This window comes from Staurois parvus, unplaced genomic scaffold (assembly GCF_062004578.1).
Source record: "Staurois parvus isolate SC_StPar_1 unplaced genomic scaffold, SC_StPar_1.0 ptg000919l, whole genome shotgun sequence".
Taxonomy (NCBI): domain Eukaryota; kingdom Metazoa; phylum Chordata; class Amphibia; order Anura; family Ranidae; genus Staurois; species Staurois parvus.
The window spans coordinates 80155-105421 of NW_028318715.1; the positions used below are offsets into that span (position 1 = coordinate 80155).

General features: G+C 39.8%; 1 protein-coding gene across 4 annotated transcripts in view; it reads left to right on the plus strand.

Annotated features, from left to right (window-relative positions):
* The window catches only part of DSP (desmoplakin), a 100884-nt gene that overhangs the window by 65388 nt on the left and 10229 nt on the right, over positions 1–25267 (plus strand). For all 4 annotated transcript variants that reach the window (XM_089656579.1, XM_089656578.1, XM_089656580.1 and 1 more), the window contains exons 10-22: positions 887–1012; positions 3256–3408; positions 3996–4150; positions 6443–6569; positions 6712–6952; positions 8186–8424; positions 9794–9960; positions 14833–14971; positions 15384–15577; positions 20487–20649; positions 20811–20894; positions 21322–21429; positions 23971–24069. In XM_089656579.1, coding sequence (XP_089512705.1) covers positions 887–1012; positions 3256–3408; positions 3996–4150; positions 6443–6569; positions 6712–6952; positions 8186–8424; positions 9794–9960; positions 14833–14971; positions 15384–15577; positions 20487–20649; positions 20811–20894; positions 21322–21429; positions 23971–24069 — 1995 coding nt within the window. The remainder of the gene's footprint in view (positions 1–886; positions 1013–3255; positions 3409–3995; positions 4151–6442; positions 6570–6711; positions 6953–8185; positions 8425–9793; positions 9961–14832; positions 14972–15383; positions 15578–20486; positions 20650–20810; positions 20895–21321; positions 21430–23970; positions 24070–25267) is intronic.

Sequence of the window (25267 nt, forward strand, 5' to 3'; positions counted from 1 at the left end):
CATATACATATTGTACATTCACATCAGTCCCTAACCCTTGAGGAACGTACAATCTAAGGTCCCCAACTCACATTCATACATATACATACTAGGGCCAATTTAGACTGGAGCTAATTAACCTACCAGTATGTCTTTGAAGTTTGAGGGGAAATGGAAGTACCTGGAGGAAACCCACGCAAGCACAGGGAGAACATGCAAACTCCAGGCAAGTGGTGCCATGGTTGGGATTTAAACCAATAACCCTAGTGCTGCCAGGGGGAAATGCTAACCGTTTAGCCACTGTGCTTAGAGAGTAATGTCATTGCCAGTCTTCATTTTTAATAGGAAGAGAAAAATAACATACCTCAATTTGGGCAAACAGCAGCCTCTTAGTTCATCCATATGATAACAGTTTGAGGGTATATGAGCTTTGCTCTATTGTAACTGAAAGATTCTGTTTATATACTATAGCCAAACACAATCCAGAAGAGGTATGGAGAACAATAAAGAATAGGGTGTAACAAAATGTTCAATGACCTTTAAAATCACCAGATTTGCCAGGGTAGGGTCTTTTAACATTACTGCAAAGAATATATTCCTAAAACGGGAATATAAACCATTACTGTGGTATATATACCCATCTTAGGTTTTTAGGAATCTAAATCCTGACTTCTTTTGAGAGGGCAGGGAACTTTATAAAGTATATGGAGCCTTGATAAAGGTGTGTACTAGAGGGCAGGCTAACCTACCTGATGACGTGAAAAGAATCAGACAACAATGCAAGACCGAAAAAGCAAAGTAGTAAAACCAACATCTTCTTTATATGGTAATGAACTATGGCTTGCTATGGAAAGACCTATCACTGGATAGATTTCTTGTTTTTACTACAAAATTTATTTCTATACAGTTTTTCGATGAGGCACAGAGCACAGAAAACTACTTGACAAATCTTCAGGATACAATCAGAAAGAAGTACCCATGTGACAAAAGTATGCCATTGCAGCGTGTCTTGGAAATGATTAAAGATCTTGAGGTAATTGAAGATTACCATACATTGACTGCAAACCAAGAAAACTGGTTGTTTACTAAGAGTTTAGAAAAAAAATGAATTATTTTTGGGACAATAGCATCTATCCAATGTTTTAGTCACATTTCGTTATCCAGTTTGTTGACCTGTATACACTAGGGACAGAAATTCCCTATCAGAAATGGCCAATATTAAACTGGGTATTTTTGTCATTTAAGGATTTGTTTAAAGAATTAACCCCCTTAGTGTAGTGCACAGTTTTGTTGGTTTTTTTGCCGAGCTATGTATAAAGTCTAGCTTACAAAATGTTCAAAGGCAAATTCAGGAGTTAAACATTTTATTTTATCTAGAAATACTTAATATATGGTAAATAAGGTAAGTTTGGATGTTTTTCTACTAAGGGAAACCTATTATAATGGAATACCTGGCAAAATAGTACATAAATGCTCCTAGCATTTACTGTGGGACTGTAACATCTCATTATAATAGTTCTAGCACCGCCTTGGGCTCATAATCTAGTTATATGGCCTGGCCATAGAAACTAGGTACAGGATTTTTTTTTTTTATTCACTGCTAGGTGACAATGGGAAAATATTTTTGCCCAGGTGCAGCTTTCACCCTTCCTGCACACCAGTCACTGTATTGAAATTAAGAAGGGAAATTAAAGACAATTAAAAAAAAATTAAAAGGGAGATGAGGAAGCACCAGAGGTAACAAGTAAAATGTCCCATACTAGTATTTGAGCTAGATAGATCATTAAGCTATTGTTTGCTATGTAACCAAGCATGTAAACATTAGTAGTAGCACCTATTGGCAAACTGAAACCAGTGAGACCAGTGGTTAACCTCTTGCCGACCGCGCATAGCCGAATGACGGCTTCACCGCGGCCGGCCAGTTCTGAGTGGACGTCATATGACGTCCTCCCAGAACGCGCTCTCCTGCGCGCCCCAGGGGGCGCGCACCCGGACACAGCTGATCACGTGATGTGGTGAAAGGCCGATCCCACCGGCCTTTTACCACATGATCAGCGGTGTCCAATGACACGCTGACCACAGGGAAATGCAAGTGCCGGTTCTCGGCTGCACTTTCCTCACGCTGTCAGATCGTGAGGAAATTACTGCCGAGAACCGGCAGTTGTCAGAGCGGGGATCGGCACCGATCATCAGGGCACTGATGATCAGTGCCCTGATGATCGGTGCCCAGCAGTGACACCCGCAAGTTCCACCCAGCAGTGCGCCCACTAGCCCCGCCCACCCGTTCCCAGCAGTGCCCCCACCTGTGCCCAGCAGTGCCCCCACCTGTGCCACTCTGCAGTGCCACCTACCTGTGCCCAGAAGTGCCACCTACATGTGCCCAGCAGTGCCACCCACCTGTGCCCACCCACCTGTGCCCACCAGTGCCACCCACCTGTGCCCACCAGTGCCACCCACCTGTGCCCACCCACCAGTGCTGCCCACCAGTGCCACCCACCAGTGCAGCCCAGCAGTGCTGCCAGTCAGTGCCACCAGTCAGTGCCCAGGGGTTGTGCCAGTCAGTGCCGCCAGTCAGTGCCCAGAAGTGATGCCAGTCAGTGCCGTCTATCAGTACCCATCATCAGTGTCACCTATCAGTGCCGCCTATCAGTGCTGCATATCAGTGCCACCTATCCGTGACCCCTAATTAGTGCTGTCTATCAGTGCCGCCTATCCGTGCCACCTCATTAGTGCTGCCTATCAGTGCCCTTTAGTGCTGCCTATCAGTGCCCATCAGTGCCGCCTATCAGTGCCCATCAGTGCCGCCTCATCAACGCAAATCAGTGAAGGAGAAAAAATACCTGTTTGAAAAATTTTATAAAAGAAACAAACTTTTTTTTTTTTTCAAATTTTTTGCACTTTTTTAATTTATAGCGCAAAAAGTAAAGTGCCCAGTGGCGATTAAATACCACCAAAAGAAAGCTCTATTTGTGAGAAAAAAATGATCAAAATTTCATATGGGTACAATGTTGCATGACCGCGCAATTGTCAATCAAAGTGCGGCAGCGCTGAAAGCTGAAAATTGGCCTGGTAAGGAAGGGGGTATAAGTGCCTGGTAGGCAAGTGGTTAAAAACAAATAGGAAAAGCACGTGCATGATCCTCTGGTACCAGAGTCAATCAAATGAGTATAGCAGAAATGATGTAGTAGAGAATCCTTGTGTAATAATTGCAGTTTCAGTGTGATGTAATTAAATCTTTAAATCTTGATTGCGTCTTTTCTTTTATTTAAACTCCAGAAAGAACGAGATAAAATAAATGAATACAAAAGGCAAGTTCAAAACCTAGTCAATAAATCAAAGAAAATAATACAACTAAAACCACGCAATCCAGACTACAGGAGGGACAAGCCAATTGTTCTAAAGGCACTTTGTGACTACAAGCAGGACCAGGTAATATAGCTTTATTGGTATTTTGGTATTGTCTAGTTTCCACGTACCGTATATGCTGCATTTTTAATTTCAACAAAAGGGGATTAATGCACATTTTAGTATATTGGGGTACTTAGTGCAAGGATGAAGGACTAAAGAGCTGAAACCATTTCAGGCAGTGAAAATCTGTTGTATTCTGATATTCTGGATTCAGTAAATTTGTGTATTTTGCATGTAGTAGCTATGCTTTACTCTTCTTACACTGGTAAGTGAAAATCTTGAAAAAACCCACTGGAAAAACGTGTGGGCTGGCAAAACTGGGGAGGGATTACTCGTACATGCAGAACTTGGTATGTAGATTGGATTCTTGGGTCCAGATTAGATTTTTCAATCTTCCATAAAAAGTTTTTTTGGGTGTAATATTAAGCATTTTTCTTTATTTGCTAGAAATAATAAATCTACACGAGGAGAAGGTTTTTAGTTTGGAATGTAATTTAAAAATTATATAGCATATATATATTTGTGTTTTCTGAAGTTTGTACGCAGTAGTGTATATAATTAGTGTGTAATAGAGCACAAATAACCAGAGCCTTACAACTTCCACACAGAAAGTAATACACAAGGGAGATGAATGTATTCTGAAGAACAACTCTCAACGCAGCAAGTGGAATGTGACAGGTCCTGGTGGGTTGGATATGGTAGTTCCTTCCGTCAGTTTGATTGTCCCACCACCAAACCCAGAAGCTGTGGATTTGTCTTCTAAGTAAGTTTTCAGTGAAGGGTTCAGTAGCTCAGTTTGTGCTTATTTCTGTTACTTTAAAGTGTTTAAAAAATAAAAATAAATCAGCAATACCCTGTGAATGAAGCAGGATTGTACCTACCTGTCCAGTGGCCAGTTTCTTGAAACCTGGCTCTACATTCAATACTATCCAATACCTTATTTGTGTCAAATGGCATGTCCCCCACTGGCAACTCTGGTTTGCCTACTGACCCCTGGTCATTGCAGGACACTATAGTAATTTAGGGGCTTGATGGAGGAACCTCAGTCAATGCAAGAGCTCTGCAAGAGATTGAAGCATCAGTAAATCGGCCACTGGAGAGATGAGTAAAATCTTTTTTCACAGGGTATCAATCTATTTTTAACCCTTTAACATAGCAGCTTTAGAGTATAAATCTTGGGACTGGATGGTTGAACTGTAGTTTTATATTAAGTGTATGTAAAACACAAATTTTGTTATCATTTTGGATTTTTTAGGGAATGGTTAAAGTAGAACTAAAGGCTCCTGTATGACAGTTTAAACAAGTACCAAATCTAATTACTATGTAATGCATAAGCCAAGTAAAGCAAACAAAAAATGTCCTCCCCTTCTAGGCTAAAGCCTACTTCATTTGTGTCTCACATGCTTCTCCCAGTCACTGAAAGTCACAATGGCAGGGTTTCAGCAGCACGGGTAGTGCTCTCAATCTAGAAAGCAGTGGGTAAGATTAGCTGTGGCCAGGTGCTGAATGACACACAACATGCTTGTAAATCGGTGACCATGCCGAAAGCCACTCGCCCTACAATATTTTTATTTCACTGTAGTGCAAGAAGGCTCAGCCTACAAAAGAGCAACTTTGCTCTGAATTCAGTAACAGTGCAGCCTTGTTGCCACCCCTTCAAAGGAATTTGCATTAGGTGGACATCATTGGCAGGCTCAGTTAATATTAGGGGGACTAAGAGCACACTGCAGATGCACTCATAATTAAGTTAGACAGCGTATTTTTTTTTTTTAAAGAGAGGTCATAGCAGAAAGATTTCCAATAGATATACATGTAAGTAGTAGGAAATCACTCAAATGTAAGGGAAAATTATTATTATTAGTTATTTAGCACCGTCCATTTACACAGCGCTTTACATATATATTGTATATTCACATCAGTCCCTAACCCTCAAGGGGTGTACAATCTAAAGTCACTACCTTACATTCATACATACACATATTAGGGCCAATTTAGATAGGATCCAATTAACCTAGCAACATGTCTTTGGAGTGTGGGAGGAAACCGGAGTAGCTGGAGGAAACACATGCAGGCACAGGGAGAACATGCAAACTCCAGGCAGGTGGTGCCGTGGTTTGGATTTGAACCAACAACCCTAGTACTGCCAGGTGGAAGTGCTAACCATTTAGCCACTGTGCTGCCCCAGTACTGCAGGCAGTTGCCAAATATACAGGTATCTCCAACATGCATAAAAATTAAAATGTCGCTTCTTTCAGCCATGGCAACAGCGGAGGCGTTTTGCAATGCTTGATTATGATTGTTAGTTTACTGCATTTCCAGCGGGTCCTTTTTCCTAAATATGTAGTCCTTCAGTCTTAGGACTGAAAATATGGACATATTGCCTGGGTTGGATTACGGCAGGGCTGTCTGGAGCAGTACACAGCAACCTTACGTACTGTTGCTGACTGTCAGTAACACGTTCCCATATACCTCCATGATTACGCCCCAGGGGCAGGGTGAAATGTTTTGGGGGTGTGGCCTTGATGGTCTGAGCTGAGGATGTTTTTTTTTTACCTGCCTACTATATGGCCAGGTGAGGTGTTTGGCAGTCGGGAAACCTCCTCTCTGTTTTTGCTTACTTTCCCGTATATATTAAGATTCAAGACTGCACCCTGCCTGCCTGTTGGGTCCTCTATTGTTCTTGACAAGATTGAGAATTTTTGGTGGTGGATTGTGTCTTACAATTCATCCATTCTGGCTCCGCATACTGAGAACTGATCTGCTAGCAGAAAATGTTGACAGTATGCTATTTTCCTTTAGTTGGTGCCAGGTGTATTGACACAAAGTTCACAAGCTATCATTATACTATCGGTTTTGACCTCTTTGTCTTTACACTTGGCTACACAACTGGGACAGAAAGGAGTGCCCATGAAGTCAGGAGGTATACTTTCTATCCTATTAAGTACTTCCCAGGCACTTGCAATATAATGAAATGTACACTATACACCATTATGTACACCATTTAATTATCCCATATACAATTAAAAATTTGTATTTTTTATATTTTTTTTTTTAGAATTGAGCAATTTTATGAAGCAATTCTAACTCTATGGAGCCAGCTATATATCAACATGAAGAGTTTGGTGTCTTGGCACTACTGTATGATCGACATTGAGAAAATTAGAGCCATGACACTTGCTAAGGTATTGCCTTTGTCCTAATATTTTGAATTCTGGTGCCTGCAAATATATATTTTTACTATGATCTGACTTTTTTTTAGTAGCCCCCTAAAGGATTATAAGGTTTAAATGTCATGGTTACTAAATGCATGATTTCATGTTACAGCTGAAAACTATGCGCCAAGAAGACTACCAAAAGGTGGTTTCAGATCTGGAGTTACATTACCAGGACTTCATGAGAAACAGCCAAGGCTCAAACATGTTTGGTGATGAAGAGAAGAGGAAGATGCAAAATCAGTTCTCCGAGGCACAGAATCATTATCAAAAATTGGTGGTTCAGCTCCCTGGGTACCAAACTCGAGAAACAACTACAGTTATACAGAAAAAGCCACCCCCATCTACCAGTAGTATGTAGTTTTGGATAACATGTACTGCAACCTTACTAAAGACTGCATAAGGGCTGTTGAATGTGTGTGGATGAATTCATTTTTAAAGATTCACTGTAATGCTCAGTGGTGGTCAGAGCTGTGGATGCATGTCTTTATGTATATATAGCCTAAATGGGCTCTGTAATGTAAACATGGTGCAGGTCTGTTCAGGTGTTCACAATCCTGCACGCACTGAGATGCTCTGGAGACTGAAACACGTTAGGTGTAACTTACAGTCTGCAAGACCATGGAAGTAAATGCATGGTGTACAGTGTGTACTAATGGATGTTGATCTGTAGAAACAAACAGTTATGTTTCTTCAAATCTTTTACGCAGCTACTCATGTTTATAAAGGGTCGCTGTGGATTTTTTTTTTTTCTGTTATTTTATTTTTCTATCAGTATGCAAGTATCCATATCAGCTTGGTTAGGAAGAATACAGTACCTAAATCTATATTATCGTCAATTGGTCAATGTATTTCAATTTGACAGTCCAAGCTGCAATTCTTTAAAAGCCAAGTTCACCTTTTTTAGAAAAAATTATATATATATTTTGCAGGAAAACAAAATACATTTATTTTTTCTTGCAGGAGCCTGAAAAGCATTGCACCCTTCAGTGGATCAGGGGTGCAACGTCAGGCTTCTGCAGACCAGCCCTACAGCTTTCAGCACGTACATTCATACAAGCTGTCAGTTTGTAAGCTGCAGGGCTTGTGAATGAACTTCAAAGGGTGCTCATCAGTGCCCTCGCAGTTCATTCAGAACTACAAGCCATGTGCGGCAGTGGCTGATGGTACTTGTAGTTCAACCACAGCTGTGTGGGTGGAGCCCCGTACTGCCAACTTGTTTTTGAATTGTGTCTGCAGGTGCAGGGAGAGGATTCCTGTCCACTGTTGCACTGAGGAAGGGGGGGGGGTGATCAGGGGGAGAGGCGGCAGGTGCTGGAACATGTTACATATTCGACCCTAGATATGGGTGGAACATGTTACAAATGGTGAACTTATCCTTTAAACTGAGTAACTAGTAAATTTAGTAATAAAAGAAAGTAAATTTGAAATGCATTTTAGCAATCAGAAATTTGAATATCTTCTTTTTTTTTTTTTTTTTTTTTTTTTTTTTTTTAACCTTTTACAGATATATTTTTGTGTTGGGCAGGAAAAAAATGTTGTGACAAAAATGTTTTTTACTTAAATGTTCTTTTTTTGTCTCTAAGATGAAAGAGTAGAATTCGTCAGCCAGACGCAAAGTCAGAATCTGAAAAGTAGTACTGGTAGTACTGTTAGTATGGGAATAGACCAAGAAAGGCTGAAGCAGGAAAACCAGCTGTTAATAGAACTTCAAAGAATTCGCCAGCAACTGGAGATCTATGAAACTCGAATGCTGCAGAGAAATGTCTATAATGTTGACCATGATACACTCAGAGAGCTCTCCGGAAAAATAGATGATCTAGAGGTATCTCTATACCAATCTTTAAGTTGTGTGTTTGGTTTTTTTTTTTTTTGGCTTGTTTAAAATTCTTACTTTTTTGTGTGCCCCAAAATTCTTTGCAAGGACCTGTTTTAATTTTGGTGTTTTCATATAGGAATAATGGATCACATGGAAATAAGGTGACCCGTTCTTGATCTGGACAGTTTCAACCAGATAAGGGGATTACCCCTGTGTCTAGGTAGCTTTAAACTAGCCAATCATTCCAATTGATCAGTCAGTCTACAAAAAGCAGCATGCATGTTTGGGGAATGTGTGCCAGTAGACAGCTAAATTAAAGAAAAATCTTTCATTAGTCGGATTGTGTGTTCCTACCACAATTTTTAGAAGGACATGCTGGCATCCTTCTTAACCAGGTGTTACCAAGTCAGTCTGCTCAATTATAAGCCCTGTTAGAAACTTAAGAGCCTGTGTCAACAGGCTTTGGGCTTGCAACAATTGATGATAGGCTTTTGAGATCATTTAGAGTACATTGATCGGTGCTTTTGGCCTTCAGTTGATGTCTTGTGAAGCTGCTTTTGAATTCCTATCGACTTGTACGGGGAGATATGTAGTTCTGGTGCATATAAAAGCCAGTAGAGGCAGGTCCTAAAGCCGGTCAGCCCAAAATCTAGAGTTATCTGCAATCACCTACAGTAGCATAATAAACCCTAAATAGGAAAAATAGCCCATGTGACCTGGGCTAATTTGCAAATCTCTGGAACGCGGTCACATATTTGAAGCTTGCCTGCCTCTTACTGCCTTCTGCATATTCCTATTGGCTAGTGAGGTAGTCCATAATTTGTGATGGGCCAGTAGGTGTTTTGGGGGTGAGATAGAATGACATTCAGTCATAATAGAAAGATCTTGGAGGCTGCTACAGGTTTGTGCAGACACTCTGCCGTAAAATAGGCTGTCATGTACAGTACAGAGTCACCAGGGTTGATGCCAAACATGAAATGATACACTGTAGCAAATTTCGAGAGAGAGCGTGTCATAGCATACAATACCATTAAGATAAACATTCTGATAAGATGACCACTGCCTAGATCTGGCCACAGACATTTTTATTTCTTGTAGCCACACAAACAAGGAGGATGGAGGAATTGCCATCTGGCTATGCAGTGTGGCAGGCATATATAAACCATAAAAGTGATTGTGTAATCGCAAACCTTTTGTCAGCTACAGTTCACATCTACATGTTTCTTTGTGTGTTTTGTGGTTTTGCTAAAATATACAATACAGATATCACTGGTATAACAAAGTGAATTGGAAGCATGGAAGTGATGTGCTTCTAGAATAATAAGTGTTCTTTGCTTTTGTGTAATAAAAAGTGTTTTGTGCTCATGTTTAACAGGCCCTGAGAGGAGAGGGACAAGGATTATCGGCACAAATTAGCAGAATTAAAGAAATGATTTTGAATTTAAAAGACTCTGATAAAGCTTCATATCTTCAATCTGAGCTGACTGTGCTCCTAAAGAAAATGGAAAGTATTCAAGGCTTTTCAAGAGATCACTCAGAGAGGTATGATAAATATACACCAGTCAGCCATAACATTATGACCAACTGTCGAGGCATGGACTCACTAGACCTCTGAAGGTATACTGTGATATCTGGCACCAAGCTTTCAGTAGCAGATCCTTTATGTCCTGTAAGTTGCGAGGTGGGGCCTTCAAGGATCAGACTTGTTTTTCCAGTACATCCCACAGGTGCTTGATTGGGTTGAGATCAGGAGAATTTGGAGGCAAAGTCAACACCTCAAGCATGTCGTTGTGTTCCTCAAGCCATTGAGTTCATCAGACCAGGCCACCTCCTTCCATTGCTTTGTGGTCCAATTCTGATGCTCACGTGCCCATTGTAGGGGCTTTTTGGCTGTGGACATGAGTCAGCATGGGTGCCCTGACTGGTCTGCAGCTATTCAGCCCTTTACGCAAGAAATTGCAATGCCCTGTGTGTTCTGATATCTTTATTCCAGAACCAGCATGGACTTTTTCAGCAAATTAAGCTACAGTAGCTGTTTTATTAGATCACACTACACAAGCCAGCCTTTGCTCCCCACATGCATCAATGAGCCTTGGCCGCCCATTATCCTGCTGCCAAGTTGCTCGTTTTCCTTCCATTTGCTAATTTTGCTAGGTCCTGACCACTGCAGACTGTGAACATCCCACAAGAGCTGCAGTTTTGAAGATGTTCTGACCCAGTTGTCTAGCCATTACAATTTGATGCTTTTCAAAGTCGCTCAAATCTTTACGTTTGCTCATTTTCTTTTCTGCTTTCAATTCATCAACTTCAAGGACAACATGTTTGCTTGCTGCCTAATATATCCCACCCACTTTCAGATGTCAATGAGACAGTGTTATTTACGTTACTTGTCAGTGGTCATAATGTTATGACTGATCTGTGAGTGTTGCTACAATATAAATATACATCTATAAAAATATAAAGTTGCAAAAAAAGTATAAAACTGTTTGTTTGAATTCTGCAGAAATATTTGATTATTCTATTAATAATAATTAATGCACTTATACATGTTACTTAAAGAGAAACTTCACCCAGACATGTGAACATGAAAGTAAGCAGCTACAGATACTGCTGTCATGGCTTTGGAAGCCAGTTGTCACTTCCTTATGGCTCACAGTTGGCTCCACACTGATCTGGTGTGAGTGAAGGAACCTGTAGCCTCCTGGAATGTATGATGTTATCCAGGATGCTACAGGGTAGGGGATATTCCGAGGTGATGTCTACCTTGTGAGGATTGAGTAAGTGAGAGCCAGTACCATCAAAAAGAGAAACTCCCTTCCTCAAAAAAAAAAAATAAAATGTGATTTGCCTAAAGGCTGGGGGGGGGGGGAGGAAGAGATTGAGGGTTTTTCTTTTATGAATGAAGGTTCAGTTGAACAAACACTTACAATACTATTTTAAACTGAGATATATTTACTAAATAAATTGCTTAAACAAGTAGGGTAGCTTACAATTAAAATATGTTTTGTTTTTTGGCTTCTGTCACTAGGAGTGGGCATGCCAGAAATCTCAAGGGTACGCTGTATAATCTTCACTCTGGTGTCAATGAAAGTTCTTTTTCCTACATTGTATATTTTAGCATTCAGATAAAGATTTGAATTTTATTTTACACGTTTATTTTGTTAGAGACCGAAAGAATAAGTGCATTTATTTATTTTTTCTAAGGAGCCTGCAGAGCATTTCATCTGCGATCAGCCAATCCCTGGTGCAATCTTTGGCTCCTGCAGACTCTCAGTATAGCTGTCTACCCACACCTCATACAGGCAGACAGTTTCCTGAGAGCAGGAAGATCAGTGTACTACGAGAATGCTCACTATCGCCCTCATAGTTCATTGAGAACTACAAGTCGTCAGCTGCAATGGATGATGGTACTTGTAGGCATTCATTCACAGGAAACTGTGAGTGAATGACATGACCTTGTGGGTGGAGCTCCGCATGGCCAAGTTTTTGAAATTGTGACAGCAGGTGCGGAGAGAAGATCCCTAATAACGGGTGGAGCATGTAACATGTTCCAGAGTTGAACTTGCTCTTTAACTGCATTTTTGCAATTTTGAAAATGTTACCTTGCTGGTATGCTGATCTACTGGTTTCTGAACCCTCTGAGTCACTGACCAAAAACAGCTATGCAGATCTAAAAAGTTGGAGAAAAGTCTTTGCATGCTTGTTTCTGGTCAGTGACCATAGGGCCAAGAGGGTCAACAGGGCATCTACACAACTAAGATATTTAGAAGGAGAAATCCGCAGTGGCAGCCTTCTTATCTCATGACAGATTTCCTTTAAAAGTAGTAATCGGAGTCAAGTCGATCTCTTGATCTGCATACTAATTCTAAGTTAGTAACTCAAAACGTACTGAAGCCACTTGTTATCAGCATGACAGCCAAGCAACTACTGGCTACTACTGGTTTTCTTTTAAAGATGATCTTTGGTGTGGAAGCTGGGTCCAGAAAAGACAAGTAGAGAACAAACAACTAGTCATCAGTACGGCTGCTACTAGAGAAGAGAGAGAGTAAAATCCTTCCTCATGCAGCTATCAAGGCCCCTTGCTCTTGGTCATGTTCTGACCTGGAGGGACAACAGTCTTCTCTGACAGAAGGGACACTGCCCATCACTCCTGTTAGTGAGGCAGCTGGAAAAAGGAACCGCTTTAGGCTCCCATTGTCCCCCTGTTACAGAACATTGTGCCCAGAGCATGTGCCTCTTCTGCCCCCTCCTTGCCCTGGGCATGGGAGTACCTAAAACACATGCCAGGAAGTGCTATTTTCTAAAGGAAATTCAGAAAGCGTAGATTATTTCAAGGTATTGCTTTGGCACAATTGGTACACTGCTCAAAAAAATTAAAGGAACACTTTAAAAACACATCAGATCTCAATGGGGAAAAATATGCTGGATATCTATACTGATATGGACTGGGTAATGTGTTAGGAAAGTAAGGATGCCCCATCGTTTGATGGAAATTAAAATTATCAACTTACAGAAGACTGCATTCAATGACACCCCAAAAATCAAAGTGAAAATATGATGCAGCAGGCTAGACCACTTGGCTGAAATTTCACTGCAGGAACTCAAATTGGTACTCAGTAGTTTGTATGGCCCCCACGTGCTTGTATGCATGCCTAACTTTGTCTGGACATGCCCCTAATGGGACAACTAATGGTGTCTTGGGGTATTTCCTCCCAGATCTGGACCAGGGCATCACTGAGCTCCTGGACAGTCTGAAGTGCAACCTGGCGGTGTCGGATGGACCAATACATGATATCCCAGAGGTGTTCTATTGGATTTAGGTCAGGTGAGCGTGGAGGCATTCAATGGTATCAATTCCTTCATCCTCAAGGAACTGCCAGCAAAACTCTCGCCACATGAGGCCGGGCATTGTGATGCACCAGGGGAAATCAGGACCCACTGCACAAGTGTAGGGTCTGACAAAGGGTCCAAGGATTTCATCCCAATACCTGATGGCAGTCAGTCACCACATGGATATGGCTCCCCAGACCATCACTGACCCACTACCAAAACGGTCATGCTGACCAATGTTACAGACAGCATAATGTTCTCCATGACTTCTCTAGACCCTTTTATGTCTGTCACATGTGCTCAGGGTGAACCTGCTTTCATCTGTGAAAAGCACAGGGCACCAGTGGCGGACCTGCCAGTTCTGGTGTTCAATGGAAAATGCCAATCGAGCTCTATGGTGCCTGGTAGTGAGCACAGGGCCCATTAGAGGATGTTTGGCCCTCAGACCACCCTCATGAAGTCTATTTCTGATTGTTTGGTCAGACATTCACACCATTGGCCTGCTGGAGGTCATTTTGTAGGGCTCTGGCAGTGCTCATCCCGTTCCTCCTTGTACAAAGGAGCAGATACCGGTCCTGCTGATGGGTTAAGGACCTTCTACGGCCCTGTCCAGCTCTCCTAGAGTCACTGCCAGTCTCTTGGAATCTCTTCCATGCTCTTGAGACTGTGCTGGGAGACACAGCAAACCTTGCAATGGCACATATTGATGTGCCATCCTGGAGGAGTTGGACTGCCTGTGCAACCTCTGTAGGGTCTGGGTATCTCCTCATGCTACCAGTAGTGACACTGACCCTAGCCAAATGCAAAACTAGTGAAAAACAGTTGGAAAGGAGTCGGGAAAAAAATGTTGGTGGCCTCCACCTGTAAAACCATTCCAGTTTTGGGAGTCAACTCATTGTTGCCCATCTAGTGTATCTGTTGTTCATTAACACCAAAGCAGCTGAAACTGATTAACAACCCCCTCTGCTACTTAACTGACCAGATCAATATCCCAGGAGTTTAATTGACTTGATGCTATACTCTGATTAAAAAGTGTTCCTTTAATTTAATTTTTTTGAGCAGTGTATTTCTAGATGTCTCTATGACATTGCAAATACTCACTTTTTTCATCTACCTTTTAAAAATTGGTAAACTGTTTTTTAGTAAAGCAAAAATCATATGACATTGTATACAAGTCTGAACCTGTAAAACTAATGATTACTGTCAACATTGAAGAAAATGTTTTGTTTGCTGGCTACAAAAGGTTTTTGAATTTCATTAATGCATAGTGACATAGCTAACCACAATTAGAAGTATACAAGAACCACAAATACAAAAGAACCCACACTGCACAGAGATACCAATATTTGCGAAATGTTTTCAACTAGGTAATACTGTGCTAATGCTTTATTTACTTGTTTATTTTTTGCTGAATTCAGTCATGGAGCTTGTAATTAAATTATTAAAAAAAAAGTTATAAAACACATTTACATTTCCCATCTTAGATTTGCAGCCATAAATGTTGTTTGTATTTCTTTTTCTTCTAAAGGACAAAAAAAATTGTATTGCATTTCAATGACTTGATGTGTTCATTTGCCTTTCAAGACTCCAGGCCCTGACGAATTTGCTTCAAAGTATTCTTCAGTTGGAAGATCTCATCAAGGTTTATGAAGCCAGACTGACTGAGGAAGAAACTATTTCCCTCGACCAAGCAAAACTTGAAGCATACAGAAATGCCTTAAAAGTAAGGACAGAATAGAATCTGTTTTAAAAAGAGAGTAATTTCAACTGGTCATACATATTTCCATTACAATGGTCATGGTAGATGTATATTTCTGATGTATAACCAAATAATAATGATAAAGTATGTAATTGGAGGAATCGACAAATAAATATATAGATAGATAGATATAGATATATATATAGATATTATAGGCAGCAATACCGAATTTGATCAAGCACTGATGCAAAAAACACAACATAGATTCAGTTTCACATACAGTATATGTCTAATGGCATAACATAAACTGTAACTGCTGCACTAGTGTCAATGTTTTATTCTTTTGCTTGTTTTAAGATTCTGATGTTTTTATTTTTCTTAAATATGTGCCATTTTTATTGACATGCGATGTTGACATGAATATTTTAATGTTTAGAAAATGAAGGCTGAGCTTGACCAGAAAAAGTCACAACTGAAGGGGTTGGATTCAGACCTAAATACAGCTGTACAAATCAATGACCGTGCTTCCAAGGCCTATCCTTATTGTGAAGTAGACATCTCCAAATTCTCCAACAAGGCCAATCAACTGACTGACCGTTGGCAAAGGATAGAAAAAGAAATTGATGACAGGTAACTTAGGATGGTTTATATTTTATGGTTTTTAATTTGAGAATGATGTATATTTAACAAGACAAAGGATGATGTGCAAAGTACAGTAACTCATTAGCCAAATGGCAATAAGTATGCTGACTGATGAATAGTAAATTTGAATCATATCTGCTGATGCCCCTTTACATATTGTTGTCTGCCTTAGGGCCCATTCACACCATAGCACATGCATGTGCTTTACAACTTACATTGCGATTAGAGATGAGCGAATCGAACCAGGCGAAGTGGAATTCGTTTCGAATTTCAGGAAAAATTCGATTCGCGTCGAATCCGAATATTTGCATAATTCGGGTGCGCGAATCGGATTTTTCCCGATCAGCCGGCAAAAGTGTCGCTGCAGAGAGCTCCGCTATTTCTGACAGTTCTCTGACAGTTCCTTCACATGTACAGCGGTTGAAACATTGTATCTATTTGTTTCCATTTAGGATACAGATGTTTTTATTCGGAAATAAATAGATACAATGTTTCAACCGCTGTCAACCGCTGGAACTGTCAGAGAACTGTCAGAAATAGCGGAGCTCTCTGCAGATACACTTTTTGCTGTACTGGAATACTTCTTCTCATTCTTCTTTTCATTCTTCTTCTTCTTTTCATTCTTCTTTTCATTCTTCTCATTCTTCTTTTCTTCTTCATGAAAAGAAGAATGAGGAGAAGAATGAGAAGAAGAATGAGAAGAATGAAAAGAAGAATGAGAAGAATGAAAAGAAGAAGAAGAATCTTTTCATTCTTCTTTTCATTCTTCTTCTTCTTCTTTTCATTCTTCTTCTTCTTCTTCTTTTCATTCTTCTTCTTCTTCTTCTTTTCATTCTTCTTCTTCTTTTCATTCTTCTTCTTCTTTTCATTCTTCTTCTTCTTTTCATTCTTCTTTTCATTCTTCTCATTCTTCTTTTCATTCTTCTTCTTCTTTTCATTCTTCTCTTCATTCTTCTTCTTCTTCTTCTTTTCATTCTTCTTTTCATTCTTCATTTCTTTTCATTCTTCTTCTTCTTTCCATTCTTCTTTTCATTCTTCTTCTTCTTCTTTTCATTCTTCTTCTTCTTTCCATTCTTCTTTTCATTCTTCTTCTTCTTCTTTTCATTCTTCTTCTTCTTTCCATTCTTCTTTTCATTCTTCTTCTTCTTCTTTTCATTTTTCTTCTTCTTTCCATTCTTCTTTTCATTCTTCTCATTCTTCTTTTCATTCTTCTTTTCATTCTTCTCATTCTTTTCATTCTTCTTTTCATTCTTCTCATTCTTCTTTTCTTCTTCATGAAAAGAAGAATGAGAAGAAGAATGAAAAGAAGAAGAATTAAAAGAAGAATGAGAAGAAGAAGAATGAGAAGAATGAAAAGAAGAATGAAAAGAAGAAGAAGAATGAAAAGAAGAATGAGAAGAAGAATGAGAAGAATGAAAAGAAGAAGAAGAATGAAAAGAAGAATGAAAAGAAGAAGAATCTTTTCATTCTTCTCATTCTTCTCATTCTTCTTTTCATTCTTCTTTTCATTCTTCTTCTTCTTCTTTTCATTCTTCTTCTTCTTCTTTTCATTCTTTTCATTCTTCTTCTTCTTCTTTTCATTCTTCTTCTTCTTTTCATCTTTTCATTCTTCTTCTTCTTCTCATCTTTTCATTCTTCTTCTTCTTCTTCTTTTCATTCTTCTTCTTCTTTTCATCTTTTCATTCTTCTTCTTCTTTTCATTCTTCTTCTTCTTTTCATTCTTCTTTTCATTCTTCTTCTTCTTTTCATTCTTCTTCTTCTTTTCATTCTTCTTTTCTTCTTCATGAGAAGAAGAATGAAAAGAAGAAGAATGAAAAGAAGAAGAAGAATGAAAAGAAGGAGAAGAAGAATGAAAAGAAGAATGAGAAGAATGAAAAGAAGAATGAGAAGAAGAATGAAAAGAAGAAGAAGAAGAAGAATCTTTTCATTCTTCTCATTCTTCTTTTCTTTCTTCTTCTTCTTCTTTTCATTCTTCTCCTTCTTTTCATTCTTCTTTTCATCCTACTTCTTCTTCTTCTTCATCCTCATCCTCATCCTCTTCTTCTTCTTCTTCTGAGGATGAGGATGAAGAAGAAGAAGTAGGATGAAAATAAGAAGAATTCCAAGCCGGCAAAAAGTGTATCTGCAGAGCTCCTCTAAGTGTATCTGCAGAATAGAGGAGCTCTGCAGATACACTTTTTGCCGGCTTGGAATTCTTCTTATTTTCATCCTACTTCTTCTTCTTCTTCATCCTCTTCTTCTTCTTCTGAGGATGAGGATGAAGAAGAAGAAGAAGAAGAAGTAGGATGAAAATAAGAAGAATTCCAAGCCGGCAAAAAGTGTATCTGCAGAGCTCCTCTAAGTGTATCTGCAGAATAGAGGAGCTCTGCAGATACACTTTTTGCCGGCTTGGAATTCTTCTTATTTTCATCCTACTTCTTCTTCTTCATCCTCATCCTCTTCTTCTTCTGAGGATGAGGATGAGGAAGAAGAAGAAGTAGGATGAAAATAAGAAGAATTCCAAGCCGGCAAAAAGTGTATCTGCAGAGCTCCGCTAAGTGTATCTGCAGAGCTCCGCTAAGTGTATCTGCAGAGCTCAGCGGTTGAAACATTGTATCTATTTGTTTCCATTTATGGAAACAAATAGATACAATGTTTCAACCGCTGTATGGAGTGAATGTCAGAGAACTGTCAGAAATAGCGGAGCTCTGCAGATACACTTAGCGGAGCTCTGCAGATACACTTTTTGCCGGCTTGGAATTCTTCTTATTTTCATCCTACTTCTTCTTCTTCATCCTCATCCTCATCCTCTTCTTCTTCTTCCGAGGATGAGGATGAAGAAGAAGAAGTAGGATGAAAATAAGAAGAATTCCAAACTGGCAAAAAGTGTATCTGCAGAGCTCCTCTAAGTGTATCTGCAGAATAGAGGAGCTCTGCAGATACACTTTTTGCCGGCTTGGAATTCTTCTTATTTTCATCCTACTTCTTCTTCTTCTTCATCCTCATCCTCTTCTTCTGAGGATGAGGATGAAGAAGAAGAAGTAGGATGAAAATAAGAAGAATTCCAAGCCGGCAAAAAGTGTATCTGCAGAGCTCCTCTAAGTGTATCTGCAGAATAGAGGAGCTCTGCAGATACACTTTTTGCCGGCTTGGAATTCTTCTTATTTTCATCCTACTTCTTCTTCTTCTTCCTCTTCATCCTCATCCTCTTCTTCTTCTGATGAGGATGAAGAAGAAGAAGAAGAAGTAGGATGAAAATAAGAAGAATTCCAAGCCGGCAAAAAGTGTATCTGCAGAGCTCCGCTAAGTGTATCTGCAGAGCTCCGCTAAGTGTATCTGCAGAGCTCAGCGGTTGAAACATTGTATCTATTTGTTTCCATTTATGGAAACAAATAGATACAATGTTTCAACCGCTGTAAATGTGAATGTCAGAGAACTGTCAGAAATAGAGGAGCTCTGCAGATACACTTAGCGGAGCTCTGCAGATACACTTTTTGCCGGTTTGGAATTCTTCTTATTTTCATCCTACTTCTTCTTCTTCTTCTTCATCCTCATCCTCATCCTCAGAAGAAGAAGAGGATGAGGATGAAGAAGAAGTAGGATGAAAATAAGAAGAATTCCAAGCCGGCAAAAAGTGTATCTGCAGAGCTCCACTAAGTGTATCTGCAGAGCTCCGCTAAGAAATAGCGGAGCTCTGCAGATACACTTTTTGCCGGCTTGGAATTCTCCTTCTTCTCATCCTTCTTCTTCTTCTCATCCTTCTTCTTCTTCTCATCCTTCTCCTTCTTCTTCTCATCCTTCTCCTTCTTCTTCTCATCCTTCTCCTTCTTCTTCTCATCCTTCTCCTTCTTCTCATCCTTCTCCTTCTTCTCATCCTTCTTCTTCTTCTCATCCTTCTCCTTCTTCTCATCCTTCTTCTTCTTCTCATCCTTCTCCTTCTTCTCATCCTTCTCCTTCTTCTCATCCTTCTCCTTCTTCTCATCCTTCTTCTTCTTCTCATCCTTCTCCTTCTTCTCATCCTTCTCATCCTTCTTCTCATCCTTCTCCTTCTCCTTCTTCTCATTCTTCTCCTTCTTCTCATCCTTCTCCTTCTCCTTCTTCTCATCCTTCTCCTTCTTCTCATCCTTCTCCTTCTCCTTCTCCTTCTCCTTCCTCATCTCCAAGGGCATTTAAATTAAAGGTACAGTGTTCTGCACTAATTTAAAGGCTCTCTGAAGCCTAGAAACCCTTTTTATAAGTTAAATTCGTAGCGAATAAATTCGCATCGAATCAAATTTCTTCCTCAAATTCGGCGAATCAGCCGAATCGAATTTTTGAATAATTCGCTCATCTCTAATTGCGATGTAAAACAAAAACGGACATGTAGCATGTTTGTGCACAGTTACAGCATTGAGTTGAAAAAGAAACAAACAAAAAAAACAAAAAGGGTAATAAAATTGTACTGCAGTTTTATTACCCTTTTTGTTTTTTTGTTTTTGTTTTTTTTTCAACTCAATGCTGTTACTGTTCAAACATGCCACATGTCCGTTTTTTTTTTTTTTTTTTTTTTTTTATTTTCTCCACACAGGTGATGTGTGAACTGAAGCCATAGAGCATAAGGCTTGTTTTGGAGTTTTTTTGTTTTTGTTTGGATATGTGACATTTTAACAATACTATATTTATTAATTATCAGATTTAAGTACAGAACCAAGTACACATTGCAAGACCATTTCAATGCTAGGAAAGAAATGGCTGTATTTCCTGTATTCATAAGTCTTTTGGTTTTGCCAGCTGTTGAGTGTAAACCTTTCTCTAATTTTAGAATTCTAGTCTGCAATGAAAACTATATAAAAATAAGCTACGATTCATGCCCCACAAAGTAAAAGGAAAACCTCTTTGCATTGTTGGAAAGTGGTTAAATGGAGTTGTTTTCTTTCAGGTCATGGGAACTAGAAAAACAAGGAAAACAGCTAAAAAATTATAGAGATATGTACCAGGCCTTGATGAGGTGGATTGGTGATACCAAGCATAAGCAAGATACCCTTGAGTCTGGCAAGCTCACTGATGGCAGTTCTGTTGCAAGATACCTAAATGAGCAAAAGGTTTGTATCACGGCAATACAACTAATAGTACATGGTCTTCCAGATCTCCTTGTATGTACCATAATGAAATGTACTTCTTTTTCCTATATAAAGTAGTAGATTAATGTTCATTGGAAAACATGTCTTATGTACATCACTGTTTTCATGTTTGTTTTAAACAGAATTTGAATATAGAAATACAAGGCAAGAGAGATAATCTTGAAGAAGTTGTAAAGACGGCAGATCAGTGTGCATCGGCCATCAAGGTAAGATGAGGGCAAAGCATGTATATTTTGTACTATTTGGCAACTACGTTTGTTAGATATTTACACTAGAAAACAGGAAACCTAGTAAAACAATATAATCACAATCCACAGTTGTTAGCCACATGGGCATCAAACTATGGTACTTCATTTTACCTGGTTAGGCAGTACAGTAATTAGCCTGTGCCATTGAGTGTGTTTATTTTTTGATTCAGTACTGCACATGTGATTTATATTTATTTATTTTTAGATTGTATATTGACTCGAACCAGCATATTGACTGTATTGAGTTGGGCTAGTATGATAGATTATTGATTGAATTTGATTTTCACTTACCGTTCCCACCTAGTCTTCAAGACGCAGAATGCATTACAATATGACAGTAAATGCCCTGTTTTGATGTATGTGCTTAATTTTGTTTTCACCTCAGGATTATGAGCTACAACTGGCATCCTATAGTTCTGGACTGGAAACACTACTTAACATCCCAATAAAGAGGACCATGGTTCAATCACCATCTACAATTATAATGCAAGAAGTAAGTGCATCAACTGATACAATATGTTTCATTGTTTTTTGTTTTGTTTGTTTTTTTCAAATAAATTCTAGGACTACTAAAACCAGTATCCTTGACTATATTTAATGAACTTAATGCAGTTAATGTAAAAGAACGCAATATTTATCTGTCCTGATATCTGCCCCCGCAGATCTTTGCTCTCTGCTACTGCAAAGAAACCTTGGCATCCAACACACTTCTGGGTGTATCAAATGCCAGGTTCCCTGCTGTGAGCTGTGGCTCCTTCCACCAACCCAAATGTCACTACTGTGTCTTCTAGTGGTACATTAGTTGGTGAGAGAAATCACAGAGCAGAGATGGGGAATGGTATCCAACACTCCTGGAAGTGTTGGATATGAAAGACACTTCAGGCAGGGGTATCTTTGCAACTCCGCAAAGGTTGGTGGTACAGGCCTCAGGGCAGGTGTTTACTGTTCTCTTTACAGGCACTGGGCTTCTCCCAGTCATCAACAAAACAAAACATTGTGTAAACCTTTTCCTTTCTTGTATAAAGGAAACTTTCACATCCACAGCTCTCTCTCGGGTATGGCTTCCTGAGTCCCAGGCCAAGAGCAACCTCTTGCTCCAGTCCAGCTTTATTTATACCATCTGTTGGTGGTCACAAGTAGAAAGGAAAATTCAGTTTGGAACCAGTCAAGGTGGACCGGAAAACCTGGACTGGATTCCACCTTCGTTTCCTACATATGAAAGCATAGCACCCCTCAATCACCACACCTTTCATAGTGTCACAAACACACACACACACAGTATCTCCCAGAAGAGAGTGCACCCCTCACATTTTTGTACATATTCTATTCTATCTTTTCATGGACAACACTGAGGAAATGACACTTTGCTACAATGTAAAGTAGTGAGTGTATAGCTTGTATAACATTGTAAATTTGCTGTCCCCTCAAAATAGCTCAACACACAGCCATTAATGTCTAAATCGCTGGCAACAAAAGTGAGTACACCCCTAAGTGAAAATGCCCAAAGTGTCAATATTTTGTGTGGCCACCATTATTTTCCAGCACTGCCTTAACCCTCTTGGGCATGGAGTTCACCGCAACTTCACAGGTTGTCATTGGAGTCCCATTCCACTCCTCCATGACGACATCACGGAGCTGGTGGATGTTAGAGACCTTCCATTTGAGGATGCCCCACAGATGCTCAATAGAGTTTAGGTCTGGAGACATGCTTGGCCAGTCCCATCACCTTTACCCTCAGCTTCTTTAGCAAGGCAATGGTCGTCTTGGAGGTGTGTTTGGGGTCGTTATCATGTTGGAATACTGCCCTGTGGTCTAGTCTCTGAAGGGAGGGGATCATGCTCTGCTTCAGTATGTCACAGTACATGTTGGCATTCATGGTTCCCTCAATGAACTGTAGCTCCCCAGTGCCGGCAGCATTCCTGCAGCCCCAGACCATGACACTCCCACCACCATGCTTGACTGTAGGCAAGACACACTTGTCTTTGTACTCTTCACCTGGTTGCCACCACACATGCTTGACACCATCTGAACCAAATAAGTTTATCTTGGTCTCATCAGACCACAGGACATGGTTCCAGTAATCCATGTTCTTAGTCTGCTTGTCTTCAAACTGTGGGCTTTCTTGTGCATCATCTTTAGAAGAGGCTTCCTTCTGAGACGACAGCCATGCAGACCAATTTGATGCAGTGTGTGGCTTATGGTCTGAGCACTGACAGGATGACCCCCCCCCCCTTCAACCTCTGCAGCAATGTTGGCAGCACTCATACGTCTATTTTCCAAAGACAACCTCTGAATAGGACGCTGAGCACGGCACTCAACTCCTATGGTCGGCCATGGCGAGGCCTGTTCTGAGTGGAACCCGTCTTGTTAAACTGCTGTATGGTCTTGGCCTCCATGCTGCAGCTCAGTTTCAGGGTCTTGGCAATCTTCTTATAGCCTAGACCATCTGTATGTAGAGCAACAATTCTTTTTTTCAGATCTTCAGAGAGTTTTTTGCCATAAGGTGCCATGTTGAACTTCCAGTGACCAGAATGAGAGGGTAACACACCTGCTCCTCATACACACCTGACACCTTGTAATACTAATGAGTCAAATGACATCGGGGAGGGAAAATGGCTAATTGGGCCCAATTTGGACATTTTCACTTAGGGGTGTACTCACTTTTGTTGCCAGCGGTTTAGACATTAATGGCTGTGTGTTGAGTTATTTTGATGGGACAGCAAATGTACACTGTTATACAAGCTGTGCGCTTACTACTTTACATTATAGCAAAGTGTCATTTCTACAGTGTTGTCACATGAACAGTTAATTAAAATATTTACAAAAATGTGAGGGGTGTACTCACTTCTGTAAGATACTGGCCTGTGTGTATGTATGTATGTGTGTGTGTGTATATGTGTATATGTATGTGTATATATATATATATATATATATATATATATATTTAACAGCATCTTTTAGCAACAGTTATTTTGTTCTTGTGGACATATGGCCTTGAAAATGCATAAAAAAATCATATTTTTCTTTTCTTTAGTCTGCTGAAGCCCAGGCTCGCTACATAGAGCTCCTTACCAGAGGAAATGATTACTACAGACTTCTACATGAAATGTCAAAGAGCATGGAAGACCTGAAGGTAATTTAACCTACATAAAACCATGGAGCTAATAGCCATGTAGACTAATGATTATAATTCCTTTTCACTAATATTATATTTTTATTTTACAGAAATAAAACCGTCTGACTGTTTTAACCTCTTCCTGTCTGGGCCCATGCCAACAAACTGTCAGGCAGGAGCATTGTTGATGCAGGGGGATGTTTCTAAACGTTCTCCTGCATCCATTGCCTGTGTGTGGTCCCTGGGAGCTTGCAGTGCTGCGATCTGTGCCTGCTTTGTCCACCGTACACAGCGGAACACAGATCAATGTATGGGACTACTGTGTGAGGTCCCAATTCATGTGATTTGGCCAATTGGTGATCACATGAACAGTAGTTAACAAGATATCACTTCCTGACATTGTTTACTACTTGTGAATTCTGTGAACGATCGCAGAGGTCATGTGGTACAAGGCCATTCACAACAGCCTTGTACCATGTGACAAGCTGCGACCAATAACAGCTCTCACAGTATTTCTCAATGGCTGCAGGAATGCAGCCAGAGAGAGAAATTATAGGTGTAAACGTAATCTGTGTGTGAAGAAAAAAAATCATCAAATCCCCCCCCCCCCCACAAGTAGTACAGTGTCACTATGGTGACACTGTACTGCTAGGGTGACTGTATGTTTAAAAAAAAAAAAGCATAATGTAAAAAAAAATTTTTTTGAAAAATTATAATTTTTTTTTTTTTATTAAAAAGATAGCTGAATACATATTAGCCAAGATTTATGAAAAAATATTATTCGCAAAATTTTATAAGAAAAACACTTTTTTTTCCCAACATTTTTGGTCTTTTTTCATGTTAGCAAAAAAATAAAAATCCCAGGGGTGAATAAATGCCAACAAAAGAAAGTTTATCTGTCTCAAAAAAAAGCTAAAAATGTCATTTGGGTACAGTGTTGCATGACTGCGCAATTTGTCATTCAAAGTGTGACAGCGCTGAAAGCTGAAAATTGACCTGGACAGGAAGGGGGTGAAAGTGTCCGGACTTGAAGTGGTTAAATATAATTCTCTAGAGCAGTGGTTCTCAACCTTTCTAATGCTGCGACCCCTTAATACAGTTCCTCATGTTGTGGTGACCCCCAACCATAAAATTATTTTCGTTGCTACTTCATAACTGTAATTTTGCAGTGGGAGGACTAGCGCCCCATCACTGATGTCAGTGGGATGAATAGTGT